At 43.3% G+C, this 14,679-nt stretch overlaps 1 protein-coding gene across 4 annotated transcripts in view; it reads left to right on the top strand.

The window, feature by feature from the left end:
• LOC145355309 (non-muscle caldesmon-like) overlaps positions 1 to 14,679 on the top strand; it is a 211,350-nt gene that overhangs the window by 156,818 nt on the left and 39,853 nt on the right. For all 4 annotated transcript variants that reach the window (XM_080207258.1, XM_080207255.1, XM_080207254.1 and 1 more), the window contains 3 exons: positions 3,680 to 4,172; positions 12,621 to 12,751; positions 13,868 to 14,123. In XM_080207258.1, coding sequence (XP_080063384.1) covers positions 3,680 to 4,172; positions 12,621 to 12,751; positions 13,868 to 14,123 — 880 coding nt within the window. The remainder of the gene's footprint in view (positions 1 to 3,679; positions 4,173 to 12,620; positions 12,752 to 13,867; positions 14,124 to 14,679) is intronic.

Here is a 14,679-nt window from a genome sequence, read left to right as displayed (position 1 = left end):
TAAAATCCTGCCTTTGTATAGCACCTCTAGAATGGGAGAATGTTCTGAATTTCTTCATGGAAGCGTAATCAGAAAGTACCGAACCACAGGCAGAATAAAGAAAAGTTTAGTTAAAGAGGTGGGTCTTAGGTAGGATGACAGGGAGGAAGAGGGTTAGAGGGGTTCACCGAGTAGCCAAGTGAAGAGTTCAGGGAAGAGGAGGGCGGAGGGGTTTTTGGAGGTAATTCCAAAGCACGTGGCCTAAGCAGGTCAAACCACAGCTACACAAATGGGACAAAGGAGGGAAAGATGTTTAAAGAGCAGCGCTGCCAGACTGAAGCTACTACTTGGCTTCCAGTCTATGGTATAATACCCCATTGGTTGCATATCTCCTTTCAGCTGAATATCCGAAAACAGATGCCCTCTTAAACCTTGTGCGAACTCAGCAAGAGCTTTGGAAGTGTCAATTACAAAGATTCCTCTTACTCACCAGACAAATCACAAGAAGCGGGTGCCTAGTCACTGGACCATTAGTGGAAATGTGGATAGATCAAACACTTCCCTTTTCCAGTCTGCTAGAGACTCAGCTTCTTTAAATGAATCCGTTACAAGACCGCAGAAAAACAAAAATCAAATACAGGAAATACTGCAAGAAACTATTTAAAGCTAACCTACTTCTTGGTTGCTGTTGGTGATACCAGAAGGCCAGAGAGATGCACAGTAATCGAATAACAGTTTAGCTGATTAACTCAAAAGTATTGACCAGGTTCTCGATTCCTTAGTGGAGGTTCAGAATCCATCTCTTTTTCTGTTTTGTGTGGTATTCTTTGAATGATAGCATCCAAGAGTTTTAAGATTAGCTTTCAGTCACTGGAATATTGTGTGTGAAAGATTAATAGACATTGGCAGTACATCAGGTCTACCCTAGGTTGGGTTCAGATTCCAAGAATTATGCACAGCGCTCCACATTTGGGTGCAATCACTAACAAAATGATGTGCTGGCACGTGTATAAAAATAGAAATTTCACTTAATAGCAACCTGCGGAGCCAAGCAACGTCCTCTGGACACCAAAAAGGTTCCAATGTTAATGAAAATAAAGAGGAATGAGATCATTTCTAATAGCCTTTCTATATATGGAAGATATGCGGGGTCTACACGCCCAGTATTAACTGGAATTTGTGCATGGTTTGTGTCCATTTAGAGAATTGATCTCCAAATCCACATGTGAATGTTAGCACTGCTTAATTTAAAAAAAACACTGGTTTCACATTAAGTCACTGAATAGACCCCTGACCTGGCAATGACCTGATCTGAGATTCTTGAGAAAACATTCAATTTGATTCACCATGAGCCATAAATGGGTATGATTCCACATCACCTCATCAACCCCTGAACACTCAGTAGGGACATTCTGAAAATTAACAGATGTCACAGCTTTTCATTTGGATTAATAGCCAATATTTCAGGTCTGTATAGCTAAAAACTATCTGGAGACAAAGTAGTTACTTGTAGACAATCCCTTTTGTTTTGAGGGTTCATGAAGTTTTTTATTGGGATGTGGGTATCGCTGGCTGTCCAGCACCTATTGCCCATTCCTGGTTACCCATGAGAAGGTGGTGATGGGCTGCTTTCTTGAACACTGCAGTCCAAGTGCTGTGTGTTGACCCACAATGCCATTAGGGAGGGAATTGCAGGATTTTGACCCAGTGACTGTGAAGGAGTGATGATATATTTCCAAGTTAGGCTGGTGAGGGTCTCAGAGGGAAGCTTGCAGGTGGTGTTGTTCCCATGTATCTGGTGCCCTTGTCCTTCTAGGCAGAAGTGGTCATTGGTTTGAAAGGTGCTGCCTAAGAATCTTTGGCTGCAGTGCATCTTGAACTTGCTAACCTAATAATTAGTCATCGGTAGTTTTGAACAAAGTGTGCTCAATTCTGTCCATGATGCTGATGGCCATTCAGGGTTTGGCATTCTTTTCATTTTTATCAGTGGGTCATTAAAGAGGAAGTGTTGAATGTGAATGAAAGCTTACCTACTGTCCATCCCACTTTGCAATCTTCACTTCTTCAAAAGAGATTGCACACAAGTTTGCTTGGCGATCTGGAGCTTAGAAGAGACGTGAAGAAGCCCTTTGGCAGATAATGCCATTATCTTTTCCATCACACTGGGTGTAAGCTTCCTCAGAAGTCGTCCCATTTTTCCATTTTATAGGATCTGCAGGAGTCAGCTGTAAAAGAACAGTGCTTTACTGTTCAAAATTAAGTAAAGCAAAACCACGAGCTCGTGGTCAGCACAAACTGGTCCCAACCGGGGCAATGCAGCAATGGACCCACTTGGGCCTGCTTTATACAGGGCTCAGTATACGAGCTCCATCAGGTAAAATAATTACCAATCACCAGGGAGCTCGTACTCTGCAAATCCTGCAGGGAGTTCAATCAGTGATTTCCCCATGCAGGGCCATTACAACTTCAGCACAAGAGCCAAGGAAACTGTACAAATGGCGCCAACACATTCTTATGTCATCAGATGAGTAACAGAAACCCCCCAAAAATTGTTCTGTGATTTTGTTATATTAATGGTTACTGATTTGGTCACCCTTCAATTGTTTTCAGTGATAATTTCTTAATAAGGTGCTGTAGTCAAGATAGTCACTCTCAGAGATAAATTGTAAGGTTAGTGATGTAGCGCGCATTTCCCTGTTCCTTGCAGGGTAGTGAAACGGGTCGGAGTTCTGCTCAAAGCTGAGAGTTCACTGTGACCCCCAGCCCATTTTTCTGGGGTTTGGGCATGGTTGACCAATCTGCAAAACAGACTTCTGACAGGATCCCTCTCTCGAAAGAAGGTGTCCATTGCTGTGAGTCCCCCACATGGCAGGAGCTTTTAAAGAGGGAAGAAGCAGTGCAAAAAGGAACACAGCCACTTCCTGTAAAGGCGGAGTCTGAGGCCAAAATGTGTCTCAGGCCTTCATGGAGTGAGACAAGGTCACTATCAGGCTCTCCTTCAAGCCAACAATTTTGGGTGACGACAGTCTCACCAATTTTGCACCATTTCCCATCAAAATTTGAATTGATTTCACTTAGTTTTATGAAACAGGAAATAATTCGAAGGTTAAATGAATGAGGTGGAGGCTAATGCATGGCGTAAGGAGGACAATTATTTGAAATGACTTTCGAAACTTATTTAATTAGATGAAAACCCTTTTATTTTTACACATTGCTCACTTAGTCAATGCAGCTGAGTCAATGTTTCTTCATAAGCAACTCTTCAAATGCAGACAATAAAAAATATAACAAAACTTACTCCAACTTATAAACAAAGAAAGTATTTAATTAAGAAACTTGATTACTCCACACTTGGGGCCATGCCCTGGGCTAGTACAATTCCAAACATGTTCTTATTTATAGAGTCAGCTATTACAACATTCTGGAATTGGTTCCATGGTTTACTGGGTCAGTTGAACCTCACGGTTTGTTACCATTCATCACATTACATCCGATAAAAAGTTGTCACTGGTTACATTCTAACGAGAAACACGCTCACTTAAATTGTAATATTCCCGCATGGAGTTTGACCCACTGAAAGCATCAGGTGGTTATTGGGGGGGTGGGGGAGAAATGTTAAAAGTAATATTTGTCCTTTAAAATAATGTAAGCGTAAATGTGTAATACAAACGTGATAACAATGAATCCTCTTCCAACACAGTGCATTGGATGAAGACACCAAAGTTTCAAGAACTCAGATTATGGATGAGGACAACGATATCGCAGAGCGACTGCAGAAACGAGAAGAGCGACGCCAGAAACGTCTTCAGGAGGCCATGGAGCGTCAGCAGGAAATTGACATCATGGCGAAAGGGGAGACTCGAGATACCCGAAGAAACGAGAGGGAGGAGGAGGAGGAGAACAATCAGCGCAACAAGTGGCGGCAAGAGCCAGAGCCAGAACCCGAGCCGGAGCCAGAACCTGAAGTAGAACCCGAGCCGGAGCCAGAACCTGAGGTAGAACCCGAGCCAGAACCTGAGCTAGAGCCGGAACCAGAACCTGAGCCGGAACCCGAGCCAGAGCCAGAACCTGAACCTGAGGTAGAACCCGAGCCAGAACCTGAACCAGAGCCGGAACCAGAACCAGAAGTGGTGGTAATAGAAAAAGAGAAGATTGTAGAAAAAAATATTGAAAAACCCTATCAAATTGAAAAGGTAAAATGAGTATTTCAACAAATAAAATGCCAGCCGTCACTTTGATCTCTTTCCCTCAGCTGACTTGCCCTTACTGCACCATTTTAGTTTTATTTTAACTCGTGCAAGTATAAAGCTAGGATGGACATGTTGATTCCATTGTCTGAGTGTATTGAAATGCCTGGTGGACCGTATAAAGGGCACGGTGGCACAGTGGTTAGCACTGCTGCCTCAGCGTCAGGGACCCGGGTTCGGTTCCCGGCTTGGTTCACTGTGTGGAGTTTGCACATTTGCCCCGTGCCTGAGTGAGTTCCCTCCGGGTGCTCCAGTTTCCTCCTACCAGTCCAAAGATGTGCAGGTTAGGTTGATTGGCCATTCTAAATTGTCCATTCGTATCTGGGGCATTAGCAGGGTAAACGTGGGGTTACAGGAATAGGGTCTGGATGGGTCAGTGCAGACTCAATGGGCCGAATAGCCTCCTTTTGCACTATGACTGTTGGAGGGGTGGGGGGGGTGGCGGGCGGGTCCCTACACCTGTAATACAGTCTGCCCAGTTTTTCATCTTTTAAGCTAATGAGTAGGCTCCCTGCATCTTTTCTCTCTGTGTGCTACACCCTGAAAATGTGCTGTACCCCCTCCCCACCTCCACCTCCCCCTCCACTGGCACAGAACCAGGACTTGGATCTGTTTTCAATTAGTTAACTAGCCACTATTTAATTTCTGAAATAGCTATGAACTCAACATTTTACCTGCGGTTCTGAAATAATCTGCCATCAGTTTTATTCCTGTAACTTTGCCTCAACACTTTGGCCTGATGTTTGTTAGTGGCTGCACATATTTCCATTCCCTGTACACTTCCATATTCAGTGCCAAACTCCGGCTAATTTGTGTCCTGCAAACTCATGTCCTGTGCCGATTAGATTAATGTTACACTAGATTTAGATTAATGAACTCAATTGGCTTATAACCATTAATGGGCAGTGGTGAGAGGAAATGTTTATCCAATGTGTCTGGATGGGATTCAAATTGAGCTCCAGGGTTGAAGAGCAATGCTGGTGTTGGAGGAACATTCATTGCTTTCTGCAGTCGTAATCCAGCATTTTATTTAAAGATGGCTTTGGGATTTTGCCGTGTTTGTGTCAAAAGTTGAAGTTGTGGGGTAGAAACAGAGAGCTTGGACGGTGTTGCGAGACTGGGGGCTTCAAATCGACAACCTGCTATCTATTCACGTCCGCGTTGGACAGAAGGCTGGGCTGGGTGAAAGATGGGTTCACCATCACATCTCTGCCCCGACGCAGTCTGAGTTTGGGGAACCATGGAACAGATTCCTTACTAAAGGGCTGGCACGGTGGCACAGTGGTTAGCACTGCTGCCTCAGAGCACCAAGTTCAACTCCTGGCTTGAGTCACTTTCTGTGCAGCGCCTGCACATTCTCCCTGTATCTGCATGGGTTTCCTCCAGGTGCTCTGATTTCCTCCCACAGTCCAAAGATGTGCAGATTAGTTGGATTGGCCATGCTAAATTGTCCCGTAGTGTCCCAAGGTATATAGATTAGATGAATTAGCCATGGTATTTGTGTGCATTACAGGGATAGGGCAGGGGAGAGGGCCTGATAAGAGACTTTGCCAAAGAGTCAGATGGGCAGAATGGCCTCTTCTGCACCGTATGGATTCTACGTGTACAGACACTTGGAGAATTGGATTCTGCCGAGCACAGTTTGAACAGTTGTCAGACTCATTCTTCATCTACCAAGCTGGAACATAGGATCAGAATTAAAGTTAGCAGGAGAGCGAGAAAGTACATCTTGTGTATAAGATTACAATTACATTATAAACCCACTCTATCTTTTCTTTTAAAATAATGATTAGGATAAATTGGTAAATCATCAGTCCAAATGATGACGGTTCCTAGTGGGACACATGTCTATTCTCCACCATCTTCTCTGGCTCATGTTATGCCTACTGTCCAATCCTGCTCCAGATCCCAGAACTATTTTAATGGGGTCCCCAGCTCCATGGCAGTGTCTTGTATCGGCATTTGGTACAGACAGGCAGCTTTATCTTCAGGGATTGAAACTCACTGCCTTCTGTGGGTAGCTGTTCTCACACTTTGGTTTGTGAGTGAGGTGGGAGTGTGACATGTGAAGATATCAGCAATAGGATTTTGGGGAGAGTGAAGTGATTGGTGTTCCAAACAGAGAGGAAACTGTAGATGGACTGTAACTTTAATTCAAAGAAAATCCACTGCAATGGTTTTCAAAAAAGTCAATCATGGAAAGGCAGCAATTAAAAGCAGTGTTTTATTCCACACAAACTTACAAAATTCCACTTGGAGTCTGAGGCTGACCTCATGGTTTAGGCTCCACTTTAGATCCAGTTGTCAGTAGTTCCCATTACGAAACAAGTCAATTTCTGAGTTACACAGAGCAACATATATCTTTACAGCACAGAAGCAGGCCATTCGGCCCAGCAGACATGTGCCAGCATTAATGTTCTCCACATAATCAGAATTTTTACAGCCCAGAAGGGGGCTTCACAGCCCATCGTGTCTACATTGGCTCTCCAAATGAATTAGTGTCATTCCCCTGCCTTTCCCCCATACCCCTGCACATTGTCTCTATTCAAATAATCATCTAAAGCCCTCTTGAATGATTTGATTTGATGTACTATTGTTACATGTATTAGTATACATTAAAAAATATTGTTTCTTGCGCGCATACAGGCAAAGCATGCCATTCATAGAGGAGGAAAGGAGAGAATGCAGAATGTAATGTTACGGTCAGGGCTAGGGTGTGGAGAAAGATCAACTTAATGCAAGGTAGGTCCATTCAAAAGTCTCTTGGCAGCCAGGAAGAAGCTTTTTTTTGAGTTGGCTGGTACATAACCTCAGACTTTTGTATCTTTTTCCCGATGGAAGAAGGTGGAAGAGAGAATGTCCTGGGTGCGTGGGGCCCTTAATTATGCTGGCTGCTTTGCCGAGGCAGCGGGAAGTGTAGACAGAGTCAGTAGATGGGAGGTTGGTTTGCGTGATAGATTGGGCTACATTCACGACCTTTTGTAGTTTCTTGCGGCCTTGGGCAGAGCAGGAGCCATACCAAGCTGTGATACAACCAGAAAGAATGCCTCCTATAGTGCACCTGTAAAAGTTGGTGAGAGCCGTAGCGAACATGCCAAATTTCCTTAGTCTTCTGAAAGAGTAGAGGCATTGGTGGGCTTTCTTAACTATAATGTCGGCATGGGGGGACCAGGGCAGGTTGTTGGTGATCTGGGCATCTAAAACTTGAAGTTCTTGAACCTTTCTACTTAATCCCCATTGATACTTCGATTTGAACCTGCCTCCACCACACTGCCAGATCCGAACCGCTTGCAGTGTGAAAAAGCTTCTTTTGCAAATCACCTTAAATCTGTGCCCTCTCATTCTTTAACAAGCAGAAACAGTTTCTCCCTCTCCAATCTATCCTCATAACTGACGTTTCTTTTTCCTGGAACCATTCTTGTAAACCTCTTCTGCACTCTCTCCAATGCATTCATACCCTCCCTATAGTGTGGTGTCCACATCTGTACACAGTATTCCAGCTGAGGTCCAACCTTTGTCTTGTATAAATTCAGCATAGTCTTTTTGCTCTTGTACTTTCTCTGTACACAAGCCTTCATCCTCCTCTTTGTTCAATTCTATTGTAACACGTTTATACTCCTTTCTGTCTCAAATGTGTATCTAGATTTTCTTTCAAGGCATCTCTGTTATTCACCTCAACTATTTCATGTGGCCATGAGTTCCACACAGTGGGTAACGAAGGTTCTTCTGCATTCCCTATTCAATTTATTAGTGACCATTTTGTGTTTGTCATAGAATCCCTACAGTGCAGAAGGAGACAATTCAACCCATTGAGTCTACACTGACTCTCTGAAGGAGCATCCCACCCAGGCCCATCCCTATAACCCCATGTATGTACCTTGCTAGTCCCCCTAACCTAAGGTGCAATTTATCATGGCCAGTCTACCTAACCTGCACATCTTTGGACTGTGGGAGGAAACTGGAGCACCCGGAGGAAACCCACACATACAGGGAGAACGTGCAGACTCCACACAAACAGTGACCTAAGACCGGAATCGAACCCAGGTCCCTGGAGCTGTGAGGCAGCAGTAATAACCACTGTGTTACCGAGCTCTTCTAGTTTTGGTCTTGCCAAACAGTTGTGATTTGCAAGAAGCTTAACTTGGCTGGCACGCATGTTTGCTGTTGTTCAGAATATTGCTGGGAAAACTAAATCCAACATTTGTTCCTGGCTGAAACCTTCTGCAAAACCATCTGGCAAAGTGGCAGCTCTGGAGTCTAATATTCAGTTAAAAGAGTGTGAAACAAAATGAAGTTCAGTCAGCGTGTACCGTGCATGGCATTTGAGAAACCTCGTCCTAATTAGTCAATGACTTGAGCTCCATTAGTGTAAATTAGGTTGGCAGATTGCATTCTTACCAATGGCATTTTAGTTCTACATTAGGGAAACATTTGGATTAGAGTATGGACAACTCCTGCTGCTGCACTATGCATTTGTTTTCCCCATTCTGAATCCATCACAATCCCAGATCATATTTAGAACATAAGGAGTAAACCACATGGCCTCTGGAATCTGTTCCAAACCTTTCCATCTCAGTCTAGAATATAATCATCAACTGAGCAGCTATTGCCCTCCCCAAAGGTGGAAAACTCCAAAGATTCTCAATTTTCTAATTTAAAAAAAATTATCCTCGTCCGCAGTTCTGAAAGACCAACCTCTCAACCTGAGTTGTACCACACCCACCACATCACCACCCTCGACCACCAGGGCAAGCAGTCTCTCAGCAGCAATTCTTGTCAAGCCCCCTCAGAATCTTGTACGTTTCAGTGAGATCACCCTTCGTTCTTCTGAACTCCAGAGAATGTAGACCCACTGTACCTCCAGCTCTCATCATTGGACACCCCTCCCAACTCAAGAATCAGTTGATTGAACCTTCGCTTCAGGGCCAGTGTATCTTTCCTTGGATAGGGTCACTAAACCTGTACACTTTCCTGCAGGTGTGAGCTCCTGTACAATTGTAGTAAGACTTCCTTATTCTTATTTGTTTATTTATTTAGTTGAGCTAGATAAAGCTCTAAGGGATGCAAGTTCATAGAATTTTTCATAGAATCCCAACAATGCAGAAGGAAGCCATTCAGCCCATTGAGTCTGCACCCATCGGTCTCCTACCCAGCCCTATTCCCCTAGCTCCACATATTTACCCTGCTAGCCTCCCTGACACTAAGTGGCAATTTAGCATGGCCAATCAGCCTGACCCACATGCACATCGTTGGACTGTGGGAGGAAACTGGAGCATCCAGAGGAAACCCACACAAACATGGGGAGAATGTGCAAACTCCACACAGGTAGTGAACCTGGGTCCCTGGCACGTAAGGCACCCATGCTAACCACCGTGCTACTGTGCTCCCCATTTTGTTTGAGACAATTTGCAGAAGTTTTATTTGGGATATATATACTTTTTAAAAAGCTTATTTTATGACACAATCAGTCATAAAATATTTTGCCTATTTGAAAAAAAAACTCAATTTAAATCAGTAAATTTTGGTGCAATATTTCTGTAGGTTCACTAGACTCAGTTCGCACACCTTTTTTAAAGTCAGAAGGTTGTGGGTTCAAGTCCCATCCCAAGGTCTTGAGAACCAAATTGCCTTCTATGCAGTGTAAATGTAAGCCTATTTGTGACACTTATAAATAAACTTTAAAAAACTTTAAATCTTTCAACTTTTGTAGTGGTTTTAAAATACAGGCTGCTGGACTCAAAGGTTTAAACAAACAAAGAGCTTTATTGTAAGGATGGTAACACTGCAGACTGTCTGTTTGCCCACACACGTTATCGGTCTCTTAAAGTGCCCCTATTCCACTACAAAGCTGTTAGTCAGGAATAACAGTAATTCTAGACTGATGCCTCCAGTGTCATACAGATGGAGTGCTGCAGTGTCAGGCTTTAGGATGAGACATTCAACTGAGTCCTTCTCACCCTGACTGCTGAGGTAGGAACAAAGATCCAGTGAATCAAAGACAAAGAACAGGAGGATCCTTCCAGTATCCTGGTCAATGTCCATAGCCAAGAACAGTTGAAAGGTTTATGGGATCTTACTGCGCACAATTGGTTGTTGTCTTAACCGACAAAACAGCAGTGAACTCGAGCATAATCTCCTGATCATGAATCACTGGATGTCCTAAGGCTGAGATAAGGTTTAATATAACTGCGTGTTCTTTATTTTTAAATCTTTCTCCCTTATCTAAATAGACCATTCTGAATATATTGTTCCTATTGAAGGGAATTGAATTTGCTGGCAGGATCATCACTAGAGAGGGACAGAAAGAATAGGAGGCCAATAGAGCACAAAATTGGCACTGTGCTGGAACCAACAGCAGAAATATTAGATGCCAATGAAAATGTACTCGTAACTGCAAGAAAAGGACATGTTAAAATAAACAAGTATGGGCCTTGGAAGCCTTACAAGAAACAAATCAAATCAACTGATGTTGACTTGGTGCTTTGTACACTTAGCATTCATTTACCATCCTCCTTTACATATATATTATGTACCAACTAACCCAAGAATAGCTTCTTCCCCACTGCCATCAGACTTGAGAATGGACCTACCTTGCATTAAGTTGATCTTCCTCTACACCCTAGCTATGACATTACATTCTGCACCTTCTCCTTCTCTATGAATGATATGCTTTGTCTGTACAACGTGCAGAAAACCATACTTTTCACTTTATGCTAATACATGTGACAAATCAATAACGTGTTCATTCTGAAGAATCTGCAGTAATTCAAGTAAAACAGATATTTTTCATTTACGTTTCTCTCCGAAGAAATCATTTTTTACAATCTCCTTACTTACATTCTGCTTTCTGAATGTGCTGTCTTGATTAAATTGGCTTTTTTAATTTCAATGTTGCTTAAGCCAGTTTATGGCTTTTGTATAATAACTTACTGAAGGGGCAGCACGTCTGACAGTGGGGCATTCAGACAGTACTACACAAACTTGTCAGCTTAAGTTCTGAAATCTGGTTTGAAGTCCATGACCTTCTTACAATGAAACATCAGCTAAGCTTTTAGATTCTGTTTTTCAAATTTGTTTACTGATGTAAGCAGTGTTTTGATATATATTGTAGAACGAATAAAGAAGATTAGTAAGTATTGCAAGGGGAAGGTTGAAGGTAAAACCCAATGATTTCTGTGCAATAATGATAAGGATTGTAAGAACATTGACAAAATAGTTAGTGTAACAGTCAGATACCAACGATGTGCTACAGCCTTGCTTTTACTTTAATAAACCCAATATCAGAAAACGTCTTCTCGGGATACCACCATATCAGTACTTGAGAACATATCTGTAGAGGAAGTATCTATAGGGGGAGTACAGCAAAGGTTTACCAGGCTGATTCCAGGGTTGGCAGGTCTGCCATATGAGGAGAGAATAAGTCACTTAGTATTATATTTATAGGAGTGAGGGGATCTTGATTTGATTTATTATTGTCACATGTATTAGTATACAGTGAAAAGTTTTGTTTCTTGCATGCTATTCAGACAAAGCATACTGTTCATAGAGAAGGTGAGGAGAGGGTGCAGAATGTAGTGTTACAGTCACAGCCAGGGCGTAGAGAAAGATCAACTTATTGTAAGGTAGGTTCATTCAAAAGTCTGATGGCAGCAGGGAAGAAGCTGTTCTTGAGTCAGTTAGTACGTGACCTCAGGCTTTGGTATCTTTTTCTCAATGGAAGAAGACGAAAAATTCGAACAGAGTTAGACGGGATTGAATCAGAAGGAATGTTCCTGATGGGGAGGGAGTCCAGAACGAGGGATCATAGTTTGAGGATAAGGGGTAAACTTTAAAGGACTGAGGTGAGCAGAAATTTCATCACCCAGCGTTACAGGGAGCTCACGTGTGCAGTGTTGCATCGCCTATGCAGTTAATTTTTAATGTTATGAGAGGCAGGATATGGTGTCAATGATCTAAGAAGGCAAGGAGCTGAAATGAGTTGTACCTGACCTGATGTCGGAATTACCCTCAGCAACTTTGCACTGGCGTTGTAACAGTTTTCTAAGCAGAATACAACATGGTGCAAATCTAGAAACTGTGTAAGATCATCAGTTCATTAATCCTGCAGGTTATTTATCTTTAAATAGCACTATCCTTTGAGACTGAGGTGAGTGTCCTGCTAAAATATTCTTGACGAAGTAACAGCACTGTGCTCGATACGTGCCTTTTCTTCTTGGGATTCAGCCAAATGAACCGTGCTCTTGAGATGTGTTTTGCCAGTGGTTTGATATGAACTGTCTGTGGTTGGTGGGCATTATTTCATTAACACTGAATCAAACTAAAATTAACCGAGGCTAAATCTACATATTAATGACATTTCAATCCATTTTCTTCGTCTTCAAAAAAAAATTGCAGAAGAGCCAGGTATGGAAAGAAGAAATTGTGGAGCGCACAGAGAAGAAGATATCCAAAGCAGGCCCAGAGAACGGAGAAGCTCTGCAGGAAGAGATTGCACAGAAACATAAAAAAATGGACAGAGCATTGAGGTAAGAGCAACCCTCTCAACTCCGGAATCAACGTAGTGAACCTCCTCTGCACCCCCTCCCGTGCCAGTATATCCTTCCTCAAGTCAGGAGACCAAAACTGTACACAGTGCTCCAGATGTGACCTCACCAGCTCATTATACAGCTGCAACAAAACCCCCCTGTTTTTAAAGTCTGTCCAGAGTGAGCCTGCACTGCATCTTCCCAGCACCCTGCATCCTGAACATTTGCTCCCTGTTATTTAAGGAAAGATACCCTGTCATTGGAGGCAGCCCAGAGAAGGTTCACTCGGTTGATCCCAGGAAGGAAGGGTCTTTTTATGAGGAGAGGTCGAGTAGATTGGGCCTGTACTGATTGGAGTTTTGAAGAATGAGGGGCAACCTTATTGCGACATACAAGATTCTCAGGGGGTCTGACAGGGTAGATGCTGGGAGGTTGTTTCCCCTTGAGGGAAAGACTAGGACCAAAGGGCGAATCACAGAGTAAGCGGTCTAAAATGGAATAATTTCTTCTCGGAGAACAGTGAATCAGTGGAATCCTTTACCGGAGAGGGTTGTAAAGATTGGGTCGTTAGGGTAAGGATGAAATAAACAAATTTTCAATCGATAAGGGAATCAAGAATTATGGGAATAAGGCGAGAAAGTGAAGTTGAAAATTATCACATCAGATCAGTCATGCTCTCATTGAATGGTGGAGTGGAGCTTAAGGGCTGCTCCGACATCTTAGATCTCCAGTGTTTGAATGTGTTGAAAGTCTTAACTTGCTTAACTTTGACTAAATACTAAAGACAAGTTGCTTTCTCCTTGAGTACACACAAATACACGGAGATGAAAGCATGATATTCTTTTGACTTGCTCTGTCTTATGTTTTACTCTCTTGGCTGTATCATGTTGAATTACCCCAAGTGGAGGCATTGTCATATGGATGTGTCATGCGAGCTGGTCTCTGTGTTTCAGCCATTCTGAAGACACCCAGAGTGCAGCAACGATGATGTGTCTTTATTAATAATGGATGCGTAAAGGAGGGCTGCTGAAACGAGCAGAGTTGTTGGTGGGAGAGTCCAGAGTGTGGCCTGGTAACATTCTGTTTTTTTCCTTTTGGGTGGGGGGGGGAGTGCAGCCGTCCAGAGTCGAAGTCGGTCCAAGAGACAGAGGAAGCTGCAGCCAAACTCGAGGCGGAGAAGAAGCTGGAAGACCTGAAGCGCCGCCAGGATGAGAAAGAGAGCGAAGAGTTTGAAAAGATGAAGCAGAAACAGCAAGAGGCTGCAATGGAGCTGGAGGAGCTGAAGAAGAAGCGGGAGGGGCGCAGGAAGATACGGGAGGAGGAAGAGCAGAAACGGCAACAGGATGAGGCTGAGCGGAAAGCCAAGGAAGAGGTGAGGATCGTAGAATTACAGAATCCCTGTAGCTCAGAAGGAGGCCATTCAGCCCATCAATTATGCACCGACTGGCCAACAGAGCATTTTACCCCAACCTGTCCTATTCCCATAACCCTAGATATTTATCTCGCTGATCCACCTAACTTAAACATCACTGGACACTAATTGGTCAATCCACCAAACCTGCACATATTTGGACTGTGGAAGGAAACCAGGGCACCTGAAGGAAACCCACACAGACATGGGGAGAATGTACAAACTCCACACAGACAGTGACCCGAGACTGGAATTGAACCCAGGTCCCTGGTGCTGTGAGACAGCAGTGCTAACCACTGTGCCACCCATTGCACCTCTCCTCACAACCGACACTTAACTCCACTTTAGGGGAACAATTTCTCCTCTCAGGAAGCTAGATGAAACGGAAAAGGAAAGGGGAGAATTCATACAGCTTGAAGTCCTGTGCTTAAATCATAAACAACCTTAAAAATGCATTCAGCTTGCCAAAGGCTGAAATGGAAATCTCATAATGGCTTGTTCCAATGCTGTAAATTCT

This window comes from Carcharhinus amblyrhynchos, chromosome 19 (genome assembly GCF_965287045.1).
Source record: "Carcharhinus amblyrhynchos chromosome 19, sCarAmb.v2.hapA, whole genome shotgun sequence".
NCBI lineage: Eukaryota > Metazoa > Chordata > Chondrichthyes > Carcharhiniformes > Carcharhinidae > Carcharhinus > Carcharhinus amblyrhynchos.
This window is presented reverse-complemented; position numbering and strand designations above follow the sequence as displayed.